This window comes from Mobula birostris, chromosome 14, assembly GCF_030028105.1.
Source record: "Mobula birostris isolate sMobBir1 chromosome 14, sMobBir1.hap1, whole genome shotgun sequence".
NCBI classification, from domain to species: Eukaryota; Metazoa; Chordata; class Chondrichthyes; order Myliobatiformes; family Myliobatidae; genus Mobula; species Mobula birostris.
The window spans coordinates 31,096,738-31,122,859 of record NC_092383.1 but is presented as its reverse complement, the minus strand read 5'-3'; the positions used below and the strand labels follow the sequence as shown (position 1 = coordinate 31,122,859).

Genomic DNA, 26,122 nt, shown 5'->3' with positions numbered 1-26,122 from the left:
GTATTGGAAGCGGTTGGTTAGATCAGTATAACAAGGTGGGTGGAACAGGAGAGACTGGGAAACGATCAGTAGAAGTAGGATGGTGGGAGAGTGGGTTTGGATAGATCAATGATAAGAGGCTGGTAGACGAGAGAAAGAAGTAAAGTTCGGGTGGAATATCCTAGTCAGTTTTAGGTCATGCGTTGGTCTTCACACCTGTATTGGAGTCTCTGTTTTCCACACCTTATCACGAGCCACGTGGAACAAGATAGTTTTTTTTGTCATCCCCTCAACTGGATCCACCCATCACTTGCCAGATCTTCCTCCACCTTTTTTATGCAGCCTGGTCGCCCTTGTTCTTTCAGCCCAGTTGAAGGGTCTCAACCTGAAGCCTCCTCTGCCCATATCCCTCCATTGATGCAGCTAGACCTCCAGTGCCTGTGTCTTGCTCCAAATTCTAGCAGCTGCAGTCTCTTGTGTCTCCAAGATAATTTTTGTCATTGGGTATCACAGCTAAGTAATTGACACAGCACTCCGGTAGTTAGTGGTGCTATCATACATTACAACCTACCCTGACCTCCTGCCTGCATGCAGTGTGCATGTTTTTCCTGTGACTGCTTGGGCTTTCTCCCACATCCCAAAGGCATGCTGGTTGGTTAATTGCTACTTGATTGACCCTAACTATAGATGGATGGTAGGAGAATCAGGGAGGTTAAAAGGGGTGTGAGAAAGACTAGATTACAGAAAGGCAAGTGGGAAAATAGAATCGATGGAAAAGTCCTGAGAGTTGGCACAGACTCAACAGGCCAAATGGCCTCCTCCTACTTTGCAAAGGGGTATGCGTAGGAGATTAATTACAGAGCTTTATTTCTGTATAAGCAGTGTACATGACCAAGCAATATTTTGCGTAACTGCCTGAAATGACACACATGTGAGCCTCCAAAAATAGCCCACCAAATGTTCCTAGATGAATCTCATACCCTCAGTAATGTTTACATGATATCAAAAATCAAAAATCAAAATCCAGATCACTGCTGCAAAACTCTAATCATCCAAGCCAGGTAGTTACTTTCCTGAAGAAATCACAGATTAGAACAAGTTTTCAAAGTTACTATGTTACTAATCAGATTTTTCTAAAGGGAACACTCTTCTATTAAATTATTAATGCAACACAACACCTTCTGCATAAATGAACTGAGCCAGAAAATCTTGGACACTATCAACCCCGGCTTCAGCAAATTTTGAAATTCACAGCACCTGAACAGCTCCTAACCTCTGAATCCAAAGGAAAACATTTATTTTAAATCAAACTTCCAACACATAGTTGGAAACAAGCCATCAAACTACAGCTTTCATTGGACGTTGTAGAGTGTTTATTGCCTTTGGTGAGAGAGCCTCAGGAAAATTAAATTCTTTTATCAGGAAGGACATTCACTTGTAAGGCAGTGATTGTCAAATCATATTGATTCATTAAATAGTCCAGAATTTGCCCCCCAAGTAGCAGCAGCTTAGTTGAAAAGAAAACAAAACTGCAGATGGTGAGAATGTGAAATGAGAGTAGAAAATACTCATGAGGTCAGGACACAACTAAGGAGAGGTAGGATTTCTGATGTAGAGCCTTCAACCTGAAATGTTAACTCTGTTTCTTCCAAGACAGTTGCTGCCTAACCTGCTGAGTATTTTCAGCATTTTCTTCCCCAGCTATTTAATTACACTTCGCCCTTATCCAGCAAAGCTTGGCAAAGTAGTTTCCTCTGAAGAGTTGGTAAACAAATTGTGCCATTCTACTGTCGTCTTTGTGAGATCAGCAGCTTGCTTTCAGCTTCCACATGGATATCATAAAGTAATAACATCTGCACACGTGTCCTGCCCTGCTAACTCGGTAAATTAGGGCTGCTTGTGGGGAGACTAAATACCTGTTCAATGAAGAAATGTATGCTCTTGCAATGTCAATCAACCCCTCTATTCCATATAGTAAGAAATTTAATAGTGAGCTCTCAATTTAGAAAATAGAACAGTAAAGGGCGATTTATTTTTTTTTACATAACGTATTTTCTTCCTGTGCTGTTCTCTATGTAACAAACCTTCCCCTCTCTCCCTCCCCCCTCTCCCTCCCTCTCTCTCCCTCCCTCTCTCTCCCTCCCTCTCTCTCCCTCCCCCTCTCTCCCTCCCCCTCTCTCCCTCCCCCTCTCTCCCTCCCCCTCTCTCCCTCCCCCTCTCTCCCTCCCCCTCTCTCCCTCCCCTCTCTCCCTCCCCCTCTCTCCCTCCCCCTCTCCCCCTCACCCCCCTCTCCCCCTCACCCCTCTCCTTCCTCTCTCTCTCTCCTTCCCCCTCCTCCCTCTCTCTCTCCTTCCCCTCTCCTCTCTCTCTCTCTCCTTCCCCTCTCCTCTCTCTCTCTCTCCCCCATCTCTCTCTCTCCCCGTCCCCCTCTCTCCTTCCCCCTCTCTCTCCTCCCCCCTCTCTCTCCTCCCCCTCTCTCTCCTCCCCCTCTCTCTCCTCCCCCTCTCTCTCCTCCCCCTCTCTCTCCTCCCCCTCTCTCTCCTCGCCTCTCTCTCCTCCCCCCTCTCTCCTCCCCCCCTCTCTCCTCCCCCCTCTCTCTCCTCCCCCCTCTCTCTCCCCCCCTCTCTCCTTCCCCCCCTCTCTCCTTCCCCCCTCTCTCCTTCCCCCTCTCTCCTTCCCCCCTCTCTCCTTCCCCCCTCTCTCCTTCCCCCTCTCTCTCCTTCCCCCTCTCTCTCCTTCCCCCTCTCCTCCCCCTCTCCTCCCCCTCCTCTCTCTCTCTCCTTCTCCCCTCCTCTCTCTCTCGCTCCTTCCCCCCTCTCCTTCCCCCTCCTCTCTCCTTCCCCCTCCTCTCTCCTCCCCCTCTCTCCCTCCCCCTCTCTCCCCCTCCCCCCCTCTCTCCCCCTCCCCCCCTCTCTCCCCCTCCCCCCTCTCTCCCCCTCCCCCCCTCTCTCCTCTCCCCCCCTCTCTCCCCCCTCTCCCCCCCTCTCTCCCCCCCTCTCTCCCCCTCTCTCCCCCTCTCTCCCCCTCTCTCTCCCCCTCTCTCCCCCTCTCTCCCCCTCTCTCTCCCCCTCTCTCTCCCCCTCTCTCTCCCCCCTCTCTCCCCCCCTCTCTCCCCCCCTCTCTCCCCCCTCTCTCCCCCCTCTCCCCCTCTCTCCCCCTCTCTCCCCCTCTCTCTCCCCTCTCTCCCCCTCTCTCCCCCCTCTCTCCCCCCTCTCTCCCCCCTCTCTCCCCCCCTCTCTCCCCCTCTCTCTCCCCCTCTCTCCCCCCCTCTCTCCCCCCTCTCTCCCCCCTCTCTCCCCCCCTCTCTCCCCCTCCCTCTCTCCCCCTCCCTCTCTCCCCCTCCCTCTCTCCCCCTCTCTCTCTCCCCCCTCTCTCTCTCCCCCCTCTCTCTCTCCCCCCTCTCTCTCTCCCCCCTCTCTCTCTCCCCCCTCTCTCTCTCTCCCCCCTCTCTCTCTCCCCCCTCTCTCTCTCCCCCTCTTCCCTTCCCCTCTCCTCTGCCATTACTCATTTTCCCTCACCAGCCCTTCAATCATACTGTAGGTATTTTGTGCCTGTAGATTGTCAATTCAGTCCTCCACAGAAGTCCCAAGTAACCCACTTATTAGTTTGTTCCTGTAACTTCCAGGTAGAAAATAGCTTTAACCTTAAAATGGCCACAGTCTAATGAGATGCTTCTTTCCAGGAAATACTGGGTAATTATTTATAATGGAGATACACAATAGTGCTGCCACCTGCTGACAATCTCAGTGTGGTACCATTAAGTATTTGCTTCTTTGTCCACAGCCAGTGGAAGGGTAAAATAAACCAGCAAATGACCAGATCTACAGAGGGACAGAGACATTTTGTGCGACAGTATGTAGCTAATACAATTTATAAACTAATAATGCTTGATATGTGGCTCGGGTTTCTGAAACCGATGTCTGAATTTACTGTGTATTAACCAGATTTGCAGCATAATGCATCATAAATAGAAATCAGCAGACATTTTGGGCTCAGTTTGCAAGGATTGCTGCAGATTCAAAATGGTTACTTGTAGTTATCGGTGTGAAAAATAAAAAAAAGGTTTTTCCTGACAGAAACTTCAAAAATACACTGAATGTCAATTTTCAGCAATTCTAAACAGAAATGACAACATTTAGTGATTTGAATGCATTGCCTGTCAAATGCAGAAATCAAGGACTTACTGATAGATTCTGAATATCAAACCTGTCACTGGGATTTTATAGTGTTACGCAGCGCACCCACTCTTGCTGGAATTCCTGGTTTTATACTGGAAGATCACCTCCCAGATCCAGCATCCTATTAATTTCAAAAGGAATTTCAGGATGAAGAAGATAATTTATCTCACTTCATGCTTTTTAAAACAAATCATGTATATTACTTATTAACCAATTTTATTTAGTTTTAATTGGGTTAGATTTCTAACTTTGCTTCCATTTTAATAGTTTTTACAGGTCTCAAGATGATAGAGATATTAAGATGTGACTTGTGCCTTTAATACTTAAAAGCTGTTTTTCCATTTATGAAGAAAGGTCAGGGATATTTGGGAGCTGGGCTTCCCCTTTCTGAGCCTGGTAGCCCTATCATTGCTCAGATCATGTCACTGGGATGTAAAGGGCTAATGAGTTTGTTTACTTGCCAGTCAGTTGGATAGGTATGGCACAGGGACAATAATTCCAGCAGGGAAGTAGCCAGCAGGTTCACTCCCAGTTTTTAGATTGTGCCACAGAAATGGGAAGCCCCAGCCATCATCTGCTAATTAATTAAATGCTGTCCCTCAACTTTATTCCCATGATCAGAAGGGAAGTCTCATATTTGAATGAAAACCTGCTGCCCTTTAAGAGGTCAGTTCAATATGTCTTTTCACCCCAGAGAATTTTCCAATATCTAATCCCAGTTTCACCTCAAGCTGAACAGCTCTAGGACACTGTACCTCCTGATTGCCACAGTGACAAGCACTTACAGAGAAAACTTCTTAATGGAAAAAAGATTAATGCACACGATTTTTCAGCTGGCAAACGTACCCACATTTGTGAAAGTTGTTTAAAACTACAGAAGGCATCTGTGAAAGCAATATTTTAAGTTTACATCGTTGCACTTTTTAAGTAACAAGCAGTATCTGGGCTGCATTTAACTCTTTGCCTGAGACTTGCCAGCAGCAGCCAGCCCCCAAGTTTTGAGTTATAATGTTGGTAACTTTATTCACTCTGTATCCATTTAACCCTGACCAATAGAGATCTGTCAGCCTCACCAGAGCAAGCTGCCATAGTTATGGGAGGGAGTGAGGGAGGGAACGTCAACTCAGACCATGAGAGGCCTGCGTCGGGCATTTTCATGCCTTACAAGGCGCAATGGGAAATCTGAAATAAAAATGAAAACTGCGGGAGACGGACAGTGGGTAAAGTGACACTGGGGGAGGAGGGTAGAGAAATGTTCCAAATGGAAGACCTACCAGAACGTCATGGACATGAAGCCACTCTGATCCCCTCTCCATAGGTACTCTCTAAAATGCTGAGTATTTACAGTCATCATCATCGTCACTATGTGCCATGTCATATGACGTGGCGATCATGGTTTATAACCATGATTGTTCTTGGCAAATATTCTAAAGAGGTGGTTTGCCATTGCCTCCTTCTGGGCATTATCTTTACAAGCCATCTTCAGAGATTGTCTGCCTGGCATCAATGGTTGCATAACCAGGACGTGTTATTAGATTGGATTAGATTCAACTTTATTGTCAGTGTGCCGAGTACAGATACAAAGCCAATGAAATGCAATTAGCATCTGACCAGAAGTGCAAAAGAATAGTATTATTTACAAAATAATAACCAAGGACACCAAGGAATATGCACCAGCTGCTCATACCATGCAGTCACGGGGAGAATAGACAAACTCCTTCCAGATAGTATAGAAACCTGATCAATGATCACAGGCACTGTAAAGCACTGCACTAACTGCTACATCACCATGTCGCCCCACTTGAACATTCTCAGATCACTTACATGGTAGACTTATTAGTATAATTGAAGCATGGAAGGGACTATATATAATTGGTTAAAGGAAGTGAATAGTCCCAAGCAGTTGTTCTTTGGATTGTTGAGAGGGATGGCAGTGGACTTCAAGAGAGCAATGGAAGACTGGTGCAAGTATTTTTAAATTAATATGCAAAGTGATTACAGTTGGATAGGAAAATAAAGAGAAGTATAAACTATAGGTACAATTTTAAAGTGAAGACAAGAACGAAGAACCCACGAAGTGCATTTGCAGGAATCTAGGAAAGTGCTATGTCTATTAAAAAGATAAGAGATGACCTTGAATAGGTGACTTGGAGGGGATTTGTTCCCCATTTGGTCACAGAGATCTTGAGCAGTCGATGCACTTGTCCAGAGAGGGAGTAATGGTTACCAATGTACAAGAAATCCAAGTTGAAAGCTTTATTCCAACTCTGAGGTTGCTCTGAGAGTTTGATTGTTTAAAGCTGACACATAGTTTGCCAAATATCTTGACTTATTTAAGAGCCATTCAACCTTGGTGGCCTCCTACCCTGACAGCTGAGGAATGATTCACCCTGTCTCTAAATAATTACCACAGAAGGACAAGCATTCCGAGGCATGTTGTAAACCATAACTCTAGCCATTTAAACCCAATCTTTGCAATAGACCATTGATTTTCTAGCACTGGATGATGCCTGCAAGTAAAGTTCGATGATGTCTACTCATTGAATTTGGTCGCTCCATAACTTAAACCAGCTACACCCGTGAATCATATTATAATTATTATATTACATGACAAATGAATTCACGAGAAGAAGCTTGACAACGATGCTGTCACTTCTCACTGATTCTTATAGCAACTGAGGCTTGAATTTCAGGGGTTTACTTTGGTTTGTCAAACAAAAATTAAAAACGTACAGAATTGATTTGTATTTGGAAACAATCATCAGAAAATAAGTGGGAGAATAATTGTACCCTGATCTTATTTTATGGACTTGAAAAATCAAATAGCCAAAAAGTGAACCGTCATACCTTTTCAAAAGCTGATGTTGAATGTTTTACTCAATCCTGGGACATCTCCAGATTCATAAACAAAACTTTTGCGAATTTCCACAACGTGGACTTGGGACAAGGCAGCCTCTCTCCTCTGATCATTTCAATTCCTGAGATTGTGTTTTCCAGAAATCTGCAAAGCAGTTGCGGAAATCCACTGACCAGGAAGGCAAAGACGAAGCTGAGAAGGATATCAAGGAGGAAGAGGATAAGAGTGGTTCAGAAACAGGAGAGGCAGATGGCGATGCAAAAAATACTGCTGAGTATCAGCAAATGAATGAGGAGGTAACAGTGTTAATGCTTTAGAATATCCAGTGAGATTTTTCCTCAGGTTTGGAAACTGTGTTAGAGCAGGACATTGGTAGTTAAGGGAAATTGATAAATATAGCACACATTGACACAGTTGGACAGGTTTTAGGGATCTGATTTTTTTTTTCACTGAAAGAGGCCATTCAACTGTGCCTGCCCTTTAAAAGAACTGTCCAGTAATTTCCTCCCTTGAAATATCTCTGTAGTTTTGAAAGGTCTTCCCTTTCAAATCCCCTTTAAAGTTTAATTGAATCGATCTTCACCACCCTACGTAGCAGTATATTCTATATATGATCACAGCGTATCATGGTTACGTTTCTGTGTCTTGTGCACTGAAGGTCACACAAGTTACTGTTTCATGAAATGCACATTTCTTATGGAGGTGCTCCCTGGCTCAGCTATATCAAGCATCTGAAGATCAGTTTCAAAATGCAATATAGAAACATAGAAAACCTACAGCACAATCCAGGCCCTTCTGCTGACAAAGCTGTGCCGAACATGTCCTTACCAGAGAAATTACCTAGGGTTACCCATAGCCCTCTATTTTTCTGAGCTCCATGCACCTGTCCAGGAGTCTCTTAAAAGACTCTATCGTGTCCGCCTCCACCACCATCGCCGGCAGCCCATTCCACGCACTCGCCACTCTCCGTGTAAAAAAAAAACACCTTACCCCTGACATCTCCTCTGTACCTACTTCCAAGCACCTTAAAACTGTGCCCTCTTGTGCTAGCCATTTCAGCCCTGGGAAAAAGCCTCTGACTATCCACACGATCAATGCCTCTCACCATCTTATAATGTAGTCAGAGCATTAGCCCTGAGTTCCTCTAACTTCAGTCATCAGTTCAACCCAACTTAAATTTGTCAAAACTAACCCTAACATATCCCATTAGTCTTGCTTTCACTTTGTCCAGTTTCAGGAATATCTTTAAGATCTGGAACATCAGATCTTGCATATTACCTAGCAGAAATAGACCTGGATCCACCAATATCAAGTGCTCCCAGCTATGAGAGCTGGTGATAATGAATTGCTGTGAGCAATCCACCTCAATCCATTAATTTATCTGCAAATATATTTTGTATAGAACTCAGTTTGAATGTGCTTGTACTTGTGTGAAAGAAACTGAAGAGGACTGCAAAAGAATATTGTTTTAAGATGCAATGGCTGATGCCTTGAAGTTAAAGCAGAAAATGTTGTAAATATTCGGGGAATTGGGCAGCATCCGTGGCTAGAAAAACAACATTAACATCAGATTTCAGAACCTGAAATATCGCCTATGTCCTCTTTCCATAGTTATTGCTACAGCTACCGAGCATGTCTACAAAGTTTTGTTTTATTCCAGATTTCCATTCTTTTGCTTTTGGACACTTTAAAACTGACACTTCTTATATTCTGCTTACCCTCTGAATAGAATGGGCCGCAGAAAAGCAGTTCATGTTTGACTGAAATTAGAACGGAGAACATCACAGCACAGGAATGGGTCCTTTGGCCTACAATTTCTGTGCCAGCCATGATGCCAATCTAAGCTAATCCCATCTACTTGCACATGGTCTGCATCCCTCCATTTTCTGTTTATTTATGTCTCCTCAATCTGCTTCCACTACTTCTCCTAGCAGCAAGTTTCAGGCACCCATTCAAAGTTCAAATTCAAAGACCATTTCTTATCAAAGTATGTATACATAATGCTACCTTGAGATTCGTCTCCTTACAGGCAGCCATGAAGCAAAGAAACCAAAAGAACCCATTAAAAAAAGAAGCCCATCAAGCACCCAATGTGCAGAGGGGAAATAAAAACAAATTGAGCAAACAATAAAAGCAAGCAAACAGCATTCGGAGCTGAAGTCCATGAAAGAAAGTCTGTCCGCAGACACGAAGACATGGCCTCAGTTCATCACATTCATGTAAAAATAAACTCATCAATTTCCTTTAACTGCTCCCTAAAGCTATGCACTGCAGCGTTTGACTTTTCCACCCCAGGAAAAAGACTCTGATTATTTACCTTTACTCCCTCTCATAATGTTATATACTTTTGCCAGGTTGCCCTTAGGCTTCCAGTGTTTCAGGGAGAATGATATTCTCATTCATTCATTCATTCATTTTCTCTCTCTCTCTCTCTCGCACACACACAACAAAAGGTATTTAATTTAGATGTGTTATTCTTCACATTCAGGACAATTCACATCATGAAAACAATATGATTTTATATTGGGATCTGACAGGCTAATGCATTATTGTTAGAGGTTTATTGAATGTTAATGTGGAAGTTTTAGAATCAGCCCTTTGAAGGGGATAAATCACAAGATGGAATATAGACTGTTCCACATAGCCAACTAAAAGGTAGACATAGCTGGGGCCTATGCGGATGCCAGTGGTTACACCCTGAGTTTGGAGAAAGTGGGAGGAACTGAAAGATAAATTGTTGAGGGTGAGCACCAGTTCTGCCAGATGGAGGGGAACTGGTCAGGTCTTTTGTCAAGAAAAATGCAGTGCTTTAGAGCCTTCTCTGTGCGGGATGTAAGTGTATAGGAACTGGACATCCATGGTGAAAATCAGGCGATCAGGACCAGGGATTTGAAATTTGTTAAGGACATCGAAAGCATGTGAAGTGTCACATATGTAGGTGGGAAAGGACTGAACCAAGGGGGATAAAATGGAGACAAGGTATGCAGACTCAAATTCAGTGGGACAGGTGCAGGCAGGAACAATGGGCCTATCCGTCAGTGAGAGTTGTGGATCTTTGGAAGGAGATAGAAATGAGCATTGCAGCATAAGGGAACTGTGAGGTTGGTAACCGAGGATGGGAGATCTCCAGAGTTGATCAGGTTGGTAATGGTGCAGGAGACAATGGCCTCAGTGTCCTGGTGCAGAGTGGGGAACCCTTGCCGAAAAAGTGGACTCAGATTCAGAGGTGGCAGAGAATAGCTTGGCGTGCTGACTGGCATAAAACTCACTGAGGTGCGGGTGAAGGAGAACAAAAGGTAAGGCCCATGTTGAGGACAGAACATTCCACCTCAGGGGTAGGTCAGATGGAATGGTGAAGGCACGACAGGGATTAGAGCTGGCATCATAGAGAGGTGGTGGCATCAGCAAAGAGGGAAAGGTTGGGTGTTCAGAGAGGGTGAGGTGGGAGGAAGATGCAGGCTCTAAGTGCCCAAGAGGTAACAGAGGAACCTGAGAGACCCAGGGTTGCAGCTTGTGGTGGGGGAAGGGGTATCCAGGGGCCCAAAGGCAGTGAGAAAGGTCTCAGTCCGGAGCTGCAGGCGGCTGAGATCAGGGCTGGAGCGGTTGGCTGCATAATTCACGTCTGAAGGCAGCCTGGGTCACTGGAACCAGGGTTAGTTAACAGGGGGATCCATGGTCTGGAGCAAGCTGAGGTTGCTTGAGCCAGAGTTGGTGACGGTGGCGTCTGTGGTCTGGAGGCTGTTGGAGTTAGAGACGGTGGGATAGTTGGTGTTTTGCAGTGAAGGCTCTGCATCAGAACCAGGAGTTGGCCGGTGTAAGGAGGTGAGGGGGAGTAGTGAGGAAGGTGGATGGGTGGATCCAGGTGAGGGGAAGATAACGACAGATGCTGGGAGGTGATTGGTACAGACAGCGCTTTGCTTTTTCTTTTGCAACCATATTAAATTGATTTATTTTAGTTAGAAAGATAGACCATTGAAAGTCATTATAAATTCATAAGTTATTATCTAAGTCTCTCAAAACCAGTGAAATCGTTAGGCAAACATTCTTTGCAACTGCTCAGATATGACACTGAAATGTCCAGTGAAATCTTTAGTAAGTGTTGGGTAATTAGCTTAAGATCTCACTCCTCCATTGAAATTCAATGCACAGCAGGCAGGATTGCATCAGATCCTTAAGACAATAAGAAATAGGAGCAGAATTAGGCCATTCGGCCCATCAAATATGTTCTGCCATTCCATAACGGCTGATTTATTGTCCCTCTCAACCACATACTCCTGCCTCCTCCCTATAACATTTCACTTCCATGCTAATCAAAAACCTACCAACCTCCACCTTAAATATTCTCAATGCCTTGGCCTCCAAAGCCATCTGTGACTGATGAATTCTTCTGGCTAAAGAAATTCCTCCTCATCTCTGTTCCCTCTATTCTGAGGCTGTGCCCTCTGGTCCTAGACTCTGCCGCTATAGGAAACAACATTTTTAGATTTCTGAACGTTGATACAAACGTGGTAAAATGCTCTGTTCCAATGAATAATGAAGGTGATCAACAGTCCGGCTGCAAGTTCCAAGCCCCTTAACTCTGGTTCACTTCCGAAAGTTGCTGCCTGCTGAGCGCTTGCAGCATGTTGTGTTTTTAAAACTGTTTCTCTCGTCACAAGTTTAGAACATTTCTGGGATATTTGATGTTTCTTTAAAGTTTCCAGCATCTGCTGTAGTTGTTTAACTGTTTTGAATCCTTCATTTCAGACTTCGATCATTTGAATTCTGGCCACTAAGGACGGAGGACCAGGTCTCAGCTGTCCATGACTGGACATTTTACATACAATCATTCCTTCTGTCTCTGTCGACATCAGCATTTTGTGCAGGCTTTCCTTCGTTGTGCTACCGACTATAATTTTGCGCACATGCCAGTCAGTAAAACACCAAGAAAACGTCATGTATTTTATATTCTCCCTCTTCTGGAATGTGGTGAGCGGCATTCCATCCACCCTTTACAGTACTTCATTCTTATAACTGCCTAGCTGTTCTGTTACTGAGAGAGGATACAATATTTATTTTTGATGCTTGCTTTAAATGTGAAAAATAAACTTTTTTTCTTGTACTCAGCTTAGTTTTATTCTTCCCTGTGCCATTTGTCTTATGGGATTTTTTATGCATTTATTTAGTATCTTTACACAAAAATGTCTGTTCTACTGCTGTTCAGAAATGACTGGTAGAATAAAATTAATGGAATGCATGAATGTTGGTGTTACTTATTTTGAAGCAGATCACAGTGCTAGAAACTTTGGGAGAGGTCATGAATGTATGAGTTGATCACTATATAATGAAATGGTGAATGAAGTTACCATCATGCCAGAATTGAACAGTGCCACCGGTGTAGATGCTGCAACCTATTTATTATGAAATTCTGCAAAGGTACAACTACCGTCAGAATTTATTATCATTTGTACAAGTACCCATTTGCTCAGGTGCAATAAAATATCTTACTTGTAGCAGTATCACAGGCGTATAGTTCAAAGTACAGTACATATATATCACCATAATACAACCCTGAGATTCATTTTCTTGTGGGATACTCAACAAATATAGAGAATAGAGCTATAACAGACTCAATGAAAGACTGCCCAACTAGGGCGTTCAACCAGAGTGCAGAAGACAACAAGCTATATAAATGCAAAAACAAGAAATAAAAGTAACAAATATTGAGAATGTGAGATGAAGAGTCCTTGAAAGTGAGGCCATAGGTTATGGGAACATTTCAATGACGGGGCAAGTGAAGTTATCCCCTTTTGTTCAAGAACCTGATAGTTGATGGGTGCCAACTGTCCCTGAATCTGGTGGTGCAAATCCTGAGGCTCTTGTACCTTACTGATGGCAGCATTGAGAAGAGAGCATGTCCTGGGTGGTGGGGTTCCTGATGATGGATGCTGCTTTCCTGCAACAGATGTGCTCAATTGTTGGGAGGGCTTTACCCATGATGGACTGAGCCATAGCCAGTACTTTATGTAGGTGAGGCAACACTTCACCTGTGAGTCAGCTGGTGTGATATACTGCGTCCAGTGCTCCCAGTGCTCCCAGTGCGGCCTTCTATATATTGGCGAGACCCGACACAGACTGGGAGACCATTTCGCTGAACACCTACGCTCTGTCTGCCAGAGAAAGCAGGATCTCCCAGTGGCCACACATTTTAATTCCACGTCCCATTCCCACTCTGATATGTCTATCCACAGCCTCCTCTACTGTCAAAATGAAGTCACACTCAGGTTGGAGGAACACCACCTTATATTCCACCTGGGTAGCCTCCAACCTGATGTCATGAACATTGACTTCTCTAATTTCCATTAACGCCCCTCCTCCCCTTCTTACTCCATCCCTTATTTATTTATTTATTTATTATTATTATATTTTTTTCCCTTTTCTCTTTTTTCTCCCTCTGTCCCTCTCACTGTATCTTCCTCTGATGCTCCCCTCCCCCTTTCTTTCTCCCTAGGCCTCCCGTCCCATGATCCTGTCCCTTCTCCAGCCCAGTATCCCTTTTGCCAATCACCTGTTCAGCTCTTGGCTCCATCCCTCCCTCTCCTGTCTTCTCCTATCATTTTGGATCTCCCCCTCCCCCTCCCACTTTCAAATCTCTTCCTAACTCTTCTTTCAGTTAGTCCTGACGAAGGGTCTCAGCCCAAACCGTTGACTGTACCTCTTCCTATAGATGCTGCCTGGCCTGCTGCGTTCCACCAGCATTTTGTGTGTGTTACTACTTTTTGCAAGATTTTCTGTTCAAGGGCATTTTTGTTTCTATACCAGGCTATGATGCAGCCAGTCAATATACTCTCCACTACACATCTATAGAGGTCTCTCAAAGTTTTAGAAGTCATGTAGAATCTCAGCAACTCCTAAGAAAGTAGAGGCGTCATATAGGCAAGAAAAACATACTTTAAACACAATCTTTACAAGGAAGTACACAATTAGAACAAAAAATGTCTTATTTTAGTCATCATATATTTAGGATTGTGCCAATTGGTTTAAGAACCAAATGCTTGAGGAAAGTAGCTATTCTTGGACTTCATGTCATGGGATTTTAAACTTCAATACCTCCTGCCTGATGGGTAACTGGGAGAAGATAGCATAGCCTGAATGAAGGGTATCTTTGATGAGGGATGTGTCCGTGATGTATTGTGCAGAGTGCACTACTCTCTGCAGCTTCTTACATACCTGCTCATTCAAATTACCATACCAGACCATGGTACAACCAGTCAGGACACAATTACTCTAAGAAACTAGGGTCCTGTCTGGAAAATTGCAGCACTGTGACTGTGAAATCATCCGGTCTTTAAGATACAGCTAGGTCTGTACTGCAGGTATGAAGTGCAATAATTGCATTTACTATCCACTAACTTTTCTTTAATACCCTCACTACTGTGTACTCATTCAGTGCTAATACATTCATGGTTTTGTTTTAATTGTATGCTACATTCACATCTTCCTCAATCTCAGTGCTTCTTATACACTTAGCAACCAGTTAGGAACTCAAAATGTTTCATAAAGTATGTTAATTTCTAACCCGTTCACACCTTTTTATATCATTAATGCAAAGTAAGTAACTTGCCTTCACTTCCTCCCCTCCAGATTGGCATCATCTTTGCTGGAAGTGAAAAACAACACTTAAAAATATTAACTCTCTTTGGCAGCATGGCTTTGTGAGGACAGGCTGTGCCTCATAAATTTGAATTCTTTGAGGAAGTGACAAAACAAATTGATGAAGGTAGAGCAGTAGATGTGGTGTATGTGGATTATAGTAAGGCTTTCCAGAAGGTAGCTCATTGTAGGCTCAATCAGAAAGTCCAGAGGTATGGGATCCAGGGAAAGTTGAATTCAGAAATGGCTTGCCCATAAAAAGCAGAGGGTGGATGTAGATGGTGTGCATTCTGCCTGGAGGTTGGTACCCAGTGGTGTACCAGAGGAATTTGATCTGGGATACCTGCTCTTTGTGATTTTTATAAATGACTTGGATCGGGAAGTGGAAGGATGGCTTAGTATGTTTGCAAATGACACGAAGATTGGTGTGTTGTGGATCATGTAGAAGGCTGCTGTAGGTCACAATGGGACATTGATATAATGCAGATCTGGCCTGAGAGTTGGAAGGTGGTGTTCAATCCAGGGAAGTGTGAAGGTCAAATTTGAAGGCAGAGTACAGAGGTAATGTCAAGATTCTTAGCTGTGTGGAGTAACAGAAGGATTTTGGGGTCCACATCCATAGATCCCTCAAAGTAGCCATGCAAGCTGATAGGGTGGTCAAGAGGGCATATGTTGTGTTTGCCTTCATTAGTCAGAAGATTGAGTTCAAGAGCTGCAAAGTGATTTTGCAGTTCTGTAACACTCTGGTTGGACCACGCTTGAAGTATTGTGCCCATTTCTGCTCATCTCATTAGTGCCCGACACCGGCCCCCTAGGCCTGAGTTGATGTAGTAGTAGTCATCATAGGAAGGCATATAGAAACTTTAGGGAACGTGCAGAGGAGATTTATCAGGAATCCACCTGGATTAGAGAGCGTGCCTTTTGAGGAAAGGTTGAGCGAGCTTAGGGCCTTTCCCTTTGGAGTGAGGGAGAGTGAGAAATACCTTGATAGAAGTGTATAAGACCACTAGACAGCCAGCACCTTTTCCCTAGGGTGGAACTGGTTCACACAAGAGGGCATAGGTTTAAGGTGAGTGGGGGCAAGTGGGATGTTTGAGATAGGCTTTTTACACAGTGTATGATGGGTATGTGGAATGCGCTACCAGGGAATGTGGTGGAGGCAGATGCATAATGGACATGTAAGAGGCTCTTTGATAGGCACATGGATGAAAGAAAAATGGAGGTCTGTGTGGGCCTTAGAATGACCTTGGAATAGGTTAACATGTTGGCACAACATTGTGGGCTGAAGGGCCTATACTGTGCTGTATTGTATGTTGTAACTGGCTGATGAAAATATTCCAGAGCCCAACGATGAAGATATTTGAAGCCCAGACCAATGGATTTTGTCATAAGACCATATCAGCAGGCATAACTTACATTCATAAGATGCTTTAAATATTGCAAAATGTCCCAAGAGGAATTATTGGGTGAAAACTGATAGCAAGACAAAGGAAGCATCATTTGGAAGTAAGCTGAAGGAAATGAGGAGGAATTTCTTTAGCCAGAATCTGTAGAATTCATTGCCACAGGCAACTGTGGAGGCCATGTCACTGGGTATATTTAAGGCAGAGGTTGTTAGATTCTTGATCAGGGCATGAAGGGATATGGGGAGAGGGCAGGAGATTGGGGCTGAGAGGGAAAATGGGTCAGCCATGAATGAAATGGCAGAGTAAACTCGATGGGCCAAATGGTCTAATTCTGCTCCTATAGCTTATGGTCTTATGAAGAGACGTTGCAGAGAGAATTCCAGAACTTAAGGCTGAAGAGGGGTAAGGGAAAATTGCCAGTGGTGGAGTGGAGAGAAAAAAAACAGGACCAGAAGAACAAGAGAACTGTTGTTATCGCATTGTAGGGCTGGAGGAGGTGAAGAGAAATGAAAGGGATTTGCCTGTTTATTATGGCATAGAAGGAAGCCACTCAGCCCATCTGGACCATTTTGTCTTCTGACAAAGACATCCTATCTGTCCCGAGTTCCTCCTTTGCTTCGTTCTCTCTCATTAGCCGTGATCTCTCCTTTGGTTCATTTGTCACATACCTTTAGTATGGTACAATTTACAATGGACAATTGATCTACCAGCACGTCTTTGGGAGGTGGGAGAAAACTGCACTTGGTTGCAGGGAGAATGGCCAAGCTCCACACTCACACGTGTAAAAACAGACAGGATGAGGGATCAGGATCAAATCCGTGTCAGTGAAGCCGGGCCGCAGCAGCACTGGGTACTATGCCTCCCTGGAAGGATTCAAACACAAGGAAAATTTATACATCAAACGTGGGGGCTCAGGGCACCCTAATGTGTGGATCAGACGGCAAATTGGGATACATTAGGCAGGTTTTAGGAGTGCTCATGTTTTTAGAAGATAGGTGAGCAGTGGGATATTTTAGTTTAAAGCATTAATGTGGGATTCAGCCACAGAAAAGCTGATGGGAACCGTGATCCTTTAAATGAAGGGTGCAAACCATTTGACAGAGTTTCAGGGAAGGGCCTGAATTCAGACTTCAGACAGCATGTACTATGCAACAGCCCAGTTAAACTACATCCAGATAGGATCAACCCTGTGACAATGAGGAGAGCAGATGGGAACAGTCCCAAGCATACCAAAAAGTAAATGTCACCCTGGTGAAGCTACATTCCTGCTAAACATAATAAAACAGAGACATAGATACAGTGTGAAATCAAGCCCTTTGGCCCATTAAATCTGTGCTGACCATCATGCACCCATCTCTGCACTGATTCCATAACAACCTCTTTTCAACTCCCCACATTTCCACCAACTCCCCATAGATACTACCACCTGCCTATACTCAAGGACAATTCAGAGTCATAGAAAAATCCAGCACAGAAACAGGCCCTTTGGCCCATCTAGTCCATGCTGAACCATTTAAATTGCCTGCACCCATTGACCTGCTCCCAGACCACAGCCCTACCATCCATGTACCTATCCAAGTTTCCCTTAAATGTTGAAATTGAGCTTGTATGCACCACCTGCACTGGCAGCTCATTCCACACTCTCACAACCCTCCGAGTGAAGAAGTTTCCTCTCATGTTCCCCTTGAACATTTCACATTTCACGCTTAATCCATGACCCCTAGTTGTAGTCCCAGCCAATCTCAGTGGAAAAAGCCTGCTTGCATTTACCTTTATCTATATCTCTACCAAAACTACCCTCAATTTTCTACCTTCCAAGGAATAAAGTCCTAACATTGAACAGCACATTACAGGCCCTTCGGCCCACAATGTTGTGCTGACTTTGTAACCTACTCTAGAAACTGCCTAGAATTTCCCTACCACATAGTTCTTTATTTTTCTAAGACTCTCTTAAAAGACTATATTGCTTCCGCCTCCACCACTGTCATTGGCAGTGCATTCCAAGCATCCACCACTCTCTGTGTGAAAATCTTTCCTCTGACATCTCCTCTGTACCTACTTCCAAGTACCTTAAAACTACGCCCCTCGTGTTAGCCGTTTAAACCCTGGGAAAAAGCCTCTGGCTATCCACACGATCAATGCCTCACATCATCTTATACACCTCTATCGGGTCACCTCTCATTCTCTGTCGCTCCTAGGAGAAAAGGTCGCATTCACTCAACCTATTCGCATAAGACACCACCTTTTCAATCTTTCCTTGTAACTCAGAATCTCCAGTCCCAGTAACATCCTTAAAAATTTTTGGGAGAAAACTGTACTTTAGAGACATGTGGGATTAAGCCAGAATACTCAGAGGAAACCCAGGTGGTCACAAGGAGAATGTGCTGCCTTCACATAGAAAGACCCAAAATTGGGCTTGCAGCCATGTTACCGGAGCTGTAAGGAAGTGGCTCTACTAAATGAGTCAATGCATCCATAATAAAAAGTAGAGCTATAAGATTGGGCCAAATTTCTATAGTCTTTCAAGATCTAATGATGAATAATGTTGGGCAAAGGATCTGGTGCTTTCTCGGCGTATATGATGAGTAAACTTCTCTCAAGCTTTCAGCCGGGTGAAGATATCGATTATATCGACTTTTCAATGGTAAACTCTCCTGTTTTCATCAGGGATGAAGCCTGGGCGTTTCCAGTCCTGTCATATATATACCCCCGTCGTCCGTCTCTACTGATTGGTTAGTCCTCATCCAATCACGTTGGACAATTAAACATCAAACAGCAGGGGAAGACTACATCAATATCCCTATTCAGAATGAAGCCAGGACCCAGCAAATGAGTGCAAAAGGTAAGGCTGAGACATTCACAGCCACATTCAGGTTAGGTAAGAGAGACTGTCATTAAAGTCAAGATAGTTTTTGACTGAGTGTGCCGTCAAGGAGCACTAATAACACAGGTCATTGGGTTGTTGATATTAGAGGTCTATCATTACTGCCAAAGTTCCTCAGGACTGTCCCCTATGCTCAGCCAGCTTCAGATCCTTCCTTCCATCATGATCTCTGTAGTGGGAATGCTTGTAGAAGATTACACATCATTCAATTCCATTTGTAAGTTCTGTGCCTGCATGCAGAACAACATAAAGATCCAAGTAAAATCTGTGCTCAAAAAGTGGCAGGTAATGACCTTCTCCAATAAAAAAGTTTTATGTTCGGTGGCATTATCATCCCCATGAACACCGTCATCAAAATCCCCAAAGTCAGCATCAATTGAGACACACTCAACACAGAAATGGGTCCTTTGGCCTATTGTATCCATGCCAGCTATCAACTACCAATCCATGTTCCTGAACTCATCCCTTCTATAACATGACATTTTAATTGCTTAAATATTGTGGCATACCTGCCTCACCTAGTCAGGCAGTGTGTTCTGCATTTTAATCATACTCCAGATGAAAGAATTCCTCATCAAATTTCCTCTAAATCAGGAATTCCCAACCTTTTTTTATGCCTTGGACCAATACCATTAAGCAAGAGGGCTGTGGATTCCAGGTTGGAAAACCCTACTCTACCTCACCTGCACCTCGCACAAAATTCCCCCCCAACCCCCAGCTCATGGAGAGCTCTGAAACTATCTACCCTGTCAATGCCCCTCATAGACTGACCACCTCAATCGTGTGTTCCCTCAGGCTTCTCAGCTTCAAAGGGAACAAATCAGCTAACCAACATTCTGGTGAACCTCCTCTGCACTTTCTCCAGTAAAATCACATCCTTCCTATTATGTGGTAACAAGAACTGTGCAGCTGCGTCCTAACTAACATCTTTTAAAATTGTACCATAACATCCCTGCTCTTCCTGTACTGATGCCATCAGGAATTTTTGGACCAAGACCCCTCTGTTTCTCAGTACTCCTTTTGATCCTATTCATTTTATTTATCTTATCATTATTAGTCCTCCTAAAATGCATTACCTTACATTTACCAAGAATACATTCTGTCAGATATGGCTCTGTCTATTATATAAAATCAACAAAATAAACAGAAACTAGCCTTTAACAGATCAGAGGATCAATGTTCTGCATTATAGTCAGCTCCATCTTGGGTACTAGCCTACAAAGTACTCAGGACGTCTTCAAGGAGCTGTGTCTCAGAAAGGCAGCATCCATTATTAAGGACCTCCAGCACCCAAAGCATGCCCTTTTCTTACTGTTACCATCAGGTAGGAGATACAGAAGCCTAAAGGCACACACTCAGTGATTCAGAAACAGCTTCTTCCCCTCTGCCATCCGATTCCCAAATGGACATTGAGCCCATGAACACTACCTCACTTTTTTAATATATACTATTTCTGTTTTTGCACAATTTTTAATCTACTGAATACACATATACTGTAATTGGTTTATTTATTTATTACCCTTTTTTTCTATATTATGTATTGCATTGAACTGCTGCTGCTAAATTAACAAACTTAACAACACATGCCGGTGACAATAAACCTGATTCTGATTCAAATGAATTGTCTCCTGACACAACAAGGCCCTTTCATCCATTGGAGTGTGATAGACAATTGACATAGTGAGTGCAGCTTCAACAATTCTAAAGGGGAAGACCGTCCAGGATAAAGCAGCCTGTTTGACTGGTACCCAATCTGAATCCCAAACATGCCTTCCCTCCAACACAGTGACTGCAGCGTGTACCCTCTGCAAAATCCACTGCAGTTGTCCAGGCTATCCTACAGCATTTCCCAAACTCTTCTGTCAGGAAGGGCAAAAGCATTAGAGACATAGAAAACTACAACACAGAAGCAGACCCTTCGGCCCATCTAATCCATGCTGAGCCATTTAAACTGCCTAGTCCCATTGACCTACAGCCAGACCATAGTCTTCCATATCCCTCCTATCCACCTACCTAGCCAAGCATCTCTTAAACGTTGAAATCAAAATTGCATCCAGCACTTGCACTGGCAGCTCAGTCTACACTCCCACCACCCTCTGAGTGAAAAAGTTTCCCCCCATGTTCCCCTTAAATATTTCACCTTTCATTCTTATCCATGAGCTCTAGTTCTAGCCTCACCCAACCTCAGTGGAAAAAGCCTGCTTGCTTTTACCCTATCTATACCCTTCTTAATTTTGTATACCTCTATCAAATCTCCCCTCAATCTTCTAAATTCTAAGGAATAAAGTTCTAACTTATTCAATCATTCCTTATAACTGAGGTCTTCCAGTACTGGCAACATCCTTGTAAATTTTCTCTGTACTCTTTCAGTCTTATTTACACCTTTCCTATAAGTAAGTGACCAACACTACACACAACACTTCACGCAACACACATCAAAGTTGCTGGTGAACGCAGCAGGCCAGGCAGCATCTCTAGGAAGAGGTACAGTCGACGTTTCAGACCCTTTGTCAGGACACAACACTTCACATTAGGAATCAGCAATGTCCTAAGCAACTTCAACACAGCATCCCTTCTCCTGTACTCAATACTTTCATCTATGAAGGCCACCGCACCAAAAGCTTACTTAACGACCCTATCTACCTCTGACACCACTATCAATGAATTACGGACCTATATTCCCATTTTTACCACACTTCCCAGTGGCCTGCCACTTACTGTGTAAGATCTTCCCTGGCTGGTCCTTCCAAAGTTCAACACCTCACACTTGTCTGCATTAACTCTCATCTGCCATTTTTCAGCCCGATTTTCCAACTGGTCAAGATCCTACTGCAAGCTTTGATAGTTTTCCTCACTGCCCACTACCATCCCAACCTTGGTGTCGTCCACAAATTTGCTGATCCAGTTAACCACATTATCATCCAGATCATTGATTTAGATGACAAACAACTGACACAGCACTGATCCCTGTGGCATACCACTAGTCACAAGCCTCCAGTCAGAGAGGCAACCATCTACTACCACTCTCTGGCTTCTCCCACATAGCCAATGTCTAATCCAATTTCCAACTTCATCTTGAATGCCGAGCAACTGAACCTTCCTGACCAACCTCCTAAGCAGATCCTTGTCAAACACCAGAACAACATTAGCTATCCTCCAGTCATCCGGTACTTCACCTGCTGCTAAGGATGTTTTAAATATCTCTGCTTGGGCCCCTACAATTTCTACACTTGCCTTCCCCAGGGTCTGAGGAACACTTTGTCAGGCCCTGATGACTTATCCACCCTAATTTGCCTCAAGAGAGCAAACGCCTCCTCCTCTGTAATCTGTATGGGATCCATGACTTCACTGCTGCTTTGCCTCACGTCTATAGACTGTGTCTGTCTCCCAAGTGAATACAGATGCAAAAAATCCATTTAAGATCTCCCCAGTCTCTTATGGCTCCATGTATAGACTATCATTCTATTCTTCCAGATGACCAATTTTGTCCTTTGCAATCCCTTTTCTCCTAACATATCTGTAGAAGTCCTTAGGATTCTCCTTAAGATACCTGTTACTCACCTCCTTTATTTTCTTAACCTCAATATCTGTCAAAAAACCATGGCTCCCCTTCCAAACTGTCACCCTGCTGCCTGTGTCCTGCACTTTGGGTGTGACTACCTCCCTGTCTATCACCCCCTCAGCCTCCCAAATGATCCAGAGTTAATTCAGTTCCAGCTCCAACTCCTTTACTAGGAATGTTAGAAGCTGCAGCTGGATGCACTTCTTATAGGTGAAAACGTCAGGGACACTGGAGATCTCCCTGCCATCCTACATCCTGCAAGAGAAGCGTTCAACTGTCCAGCCTGGCATCCCTACTGCTAAAGCTGTGCATTAAGGGGACTGAGAACACTATCACATGAAGATCCCCTCCAAGGCATATGCCATCCTGACTTAGAAACATATTGTAGTTTATTTATTATAACTGGGTCTAAATGTTGTAACTCCTAACCAATCATACAGTAGGTGAGCCATCACAAGAAGGTCTGCCCTGGTCCAGGATGTGACTCACTATCAACTTTAGTGAGTGAGACTGTACTATTATATACAAACAATAAAAGCTGCCCTTGCCAACAACTCCCACATCGGAAAAAAAGATGAATAAATGGAAACAACATTCCAAGGGTAAGGAATCATTCACGGCTATCTGAGAATAACCAGCTGTATCCAAAGATGTTCCAGATACTGGAAGGCTGGAGTTATAAGGAGAGAATGGATTGGCTGGAACAGATTTTCCTGCAGCATTGAAAGCTGAGGGATGACCTTACCAAGATTTATACTGAGATTTATAGAATTATAAAGAGGAATAGATAAAATGGATCCTTCCAGGGTAAGGATGTCTAAAATTAGTGAGCATCAATTTAAGATGAGAGGGGTAAGATTTAAAGGGAACTTGAGGGGTGGGTTTTTTTACGTAAATAGTAATCTGTACAGTCCTCAGGTCAGCCTTAAGGACGTGCAAGATCAGTCCCGAGGACCTGGAGGATGTTGCTGTGTCGGGATGTTGCTATATTCTGGAGATGGAACGAACAACCAGAAGACAGCAGAGGAGAGCCAGGAGAAATGCAGCCATGGTTGCCACCACTACCACATATACATGTCCCACCTGAAACAGAGCTTGTGGGTCCAGGATAGGACTGTATAGTCATCAAAGACCTCACCGTTAAAGGAGTGGACGTTGTCATCGGATTTCGATGGACAACTGAAGTCTGTACAGCGGCATGCAAAAGTTTGGGCACCCTGGTCAAAATTTCTGTTCCTGTGAATAGTTAAGTGAGTAGAAGATGAACTGATCTCCAAAAGTCATAAAGCTAAAGAAGAAACATTCTTTTCAACATTTTAAGCAAGATTAGTGTATTATTTTTGTTTTGTACAATTTTAGAGAGAAAAAACGGAAAGGAGAACCATGCAAAAGTTTGGGCACCCCAAGAGATTTGAGCTCTCAGATAACTTTTACCAAGGTCTCAGACCTTAATTAGCTTGTTAGGGCTATGACTTGTTCACAGTCATCATTAGGATAGACAGGATCTGATTAGGAACAGTCAACATGGATTTGTGCGTGGAAGGTCATGTTTGACAAATCTCATTGAATTTTTTGACAAGGTTACTAGGAAAGTTGACGAGGGTAAAGCGGTGGATGCGGTCTATATGGACTTCAGTAAGGCCTTTGACAAGGTTCCACATGGAAAGTTAGTTAGGAAGGTTCAATTGTTAGGCATTAATATCGAAGTAGTAAAATGGATTCAGCAGTGGCTGGATGGGAGACGCCAGAGAGTAGTGGTGGATAACTGTGTGTCATATTGGAGAACGGTGTGTAGCGGTGTGCCTCAGGGATCTGTACTGGGTCCAAAGTTGTTTGTCATATATATTAATGATCTGGATGATAGGGTGCTAAATTGGATGAGTAAGTATGCAAATGATACTAAGATAAGTGGAGTTGTGGATAATGAAGAAGGTTTTCAAAGCTTGCAGAGAGATTTAGACCATTTAGAAGAGTGGGCTGAAAGATGGCAGATGGAGTTTAATGCTGATAAATCTGAGGTGCTACATTTCGGTAGGACTAATCAAAATAGGATGTACATGGTAAATGGTAGGACATTGAAGAATGCAGTAGAACAGAGGGATCTAGGAATAATGGTGCACAGTTCCCTGAAGGTGGAATCTCATGTGGATAGGGTGGTGAAGAAAGCTTTTGGTATGCTGGTCTTTTATAAATCAGAGCATTGAGTATAGGAGTTGAGATGTAATGTTGAAATTGTAGAAGGCATTTGTAAGGCCAAATTTGGAGTATTGTGTACAGTTCTGGTCACCAAATTAAAGGAAAGATGTCAATAAAATTGAGAGAGTACAGAAGAAATTTACTAAAATGTTGCCTGGGTTTCATCTCCTAAGTTACAGAGAAAGGTTGAACAAGTTAGGTCTTTATTCTTTGGAGCGTAGAAGGTTGAGGGGGGACTTGATATAGGTATTTAAAATTATGAGGGGGATAGATAGAGTTGACGTGGATAGGCTTTTTTCATTGAGAGTGGGGGAGATTCAAACAAGAGGACATGAGTTGAGAGTTAAAGGGCAAACGTTTAGGGGTAACATGAGGGGGAAATTCTTTACTCAGAGAGTGGTAGCTGTGTGGAACGAGCTTCCAGCAGAAGTGGTTGAGGCAGGTTCGATGTTGTCATTTAAAGTTAAATTGGATAGATATATGGACAGGAAAGGAATGGAGAGTTATGGGCTGAGTGCAGGTCGGTGAGACTAGGGAGAGTAAGAGTTCAGCATGGACTAGAAGGGCCGAGGTGGCCGGTTTCCATGGTGTAATTGTTATATGGTTATAGGAAAAACCAGGTGATGTAAATTTCAAAGCTTTATAAATACCCTGACTCCTCAAACCTTGTCCCAACAATCAGCAGCCATGGGCTCCTCTAAGCAGCTGACTAGCACTCTGAAAATTAAAATAAATGATGCCCACAAAGCAGGAGAAGGCTATAAGAAGATAGCAAAGCGTTTTCAGGTAGCCATTTCCACAGTTAGTAATGTAATTAAGAAGTTGCAGTTAACAGGAACGGTGGAGGTCAAGTTGAAGTCTGGAACACCAAGAAAACTTTCCGGGAGAACTGCTCATAGGACCCCCGTTTGACTGCAAAAGACCTTCAGGAAGATTTAGCAAACCCTAGAGTGGTGGTGCACTGTTCTACTGTACAGCGACACCTACACAAATATGACCTTCATGGAAGAGTCATCAGAAGAAAACCTTTCCTGTGTCCTCACCACAAAATTCAGTGTCAGAAGTTTGCAAAGGAACATCTAAGCAAGCCTGATGCATTTTGGAAACAAGTCCTGTGGACTGATGAAGTTAAAATAGAACTTTTTGGCCGCAATGAGCAAGGTATGTTTGGAGAAAAAAGGGTGCAGAATTTCATGAAAAGAACACCTCTCCAACTGTTAAGCACAGGGGTGGATCGATCATGCTTTGGGCTGGTGTTGCAGCCAATGGCACGGGGAACATTTCATTGGTAGAGGGAAGAATGAATCCAATTACCAGCAAATTCTGGAAGCAAACATCACACCATCTGTAAAAAAGGTGAAGATGAAAAGTGGATGGCTTCTACAACAGGATAATGATCCCAAACACACCTCAAAATCCACAATGGAC

The 26,122-nt window shown here is 43.6% G+C and overlaps 1 protein-coding gene across 1 annotated transcript in view; it reads left to right on the top strand.

Moving 5' to 3' along the window:
- LOC140209807 (hepatoma-derived growth factor-related protein 3-like) overlaps nucleotides 1-12,119 on the top strand; it is a 137,155-nt gene extending 125,036 nt beyond the window's left edge. The window contains exons 5-6 of the mRNA XM_072278313.1: nucleotides 7,155-7,310; nucleotides 11,761-12,119. Coding sequence (XP_072134414.1) covers nucleotides 7,155-7,310; nucleotides 11,761-11,775 — 171 coding nt within the window. The 3' untranslated portion in view covers nucleotides 11,776-12,119. The remainder of the gene's footprint in view (nucleotides 1-7,154; nucleotides 7,311-11,760) is intronic.
- Nucleotides 12,120-26,122: the final 14,003 nt, after the last annotated feature.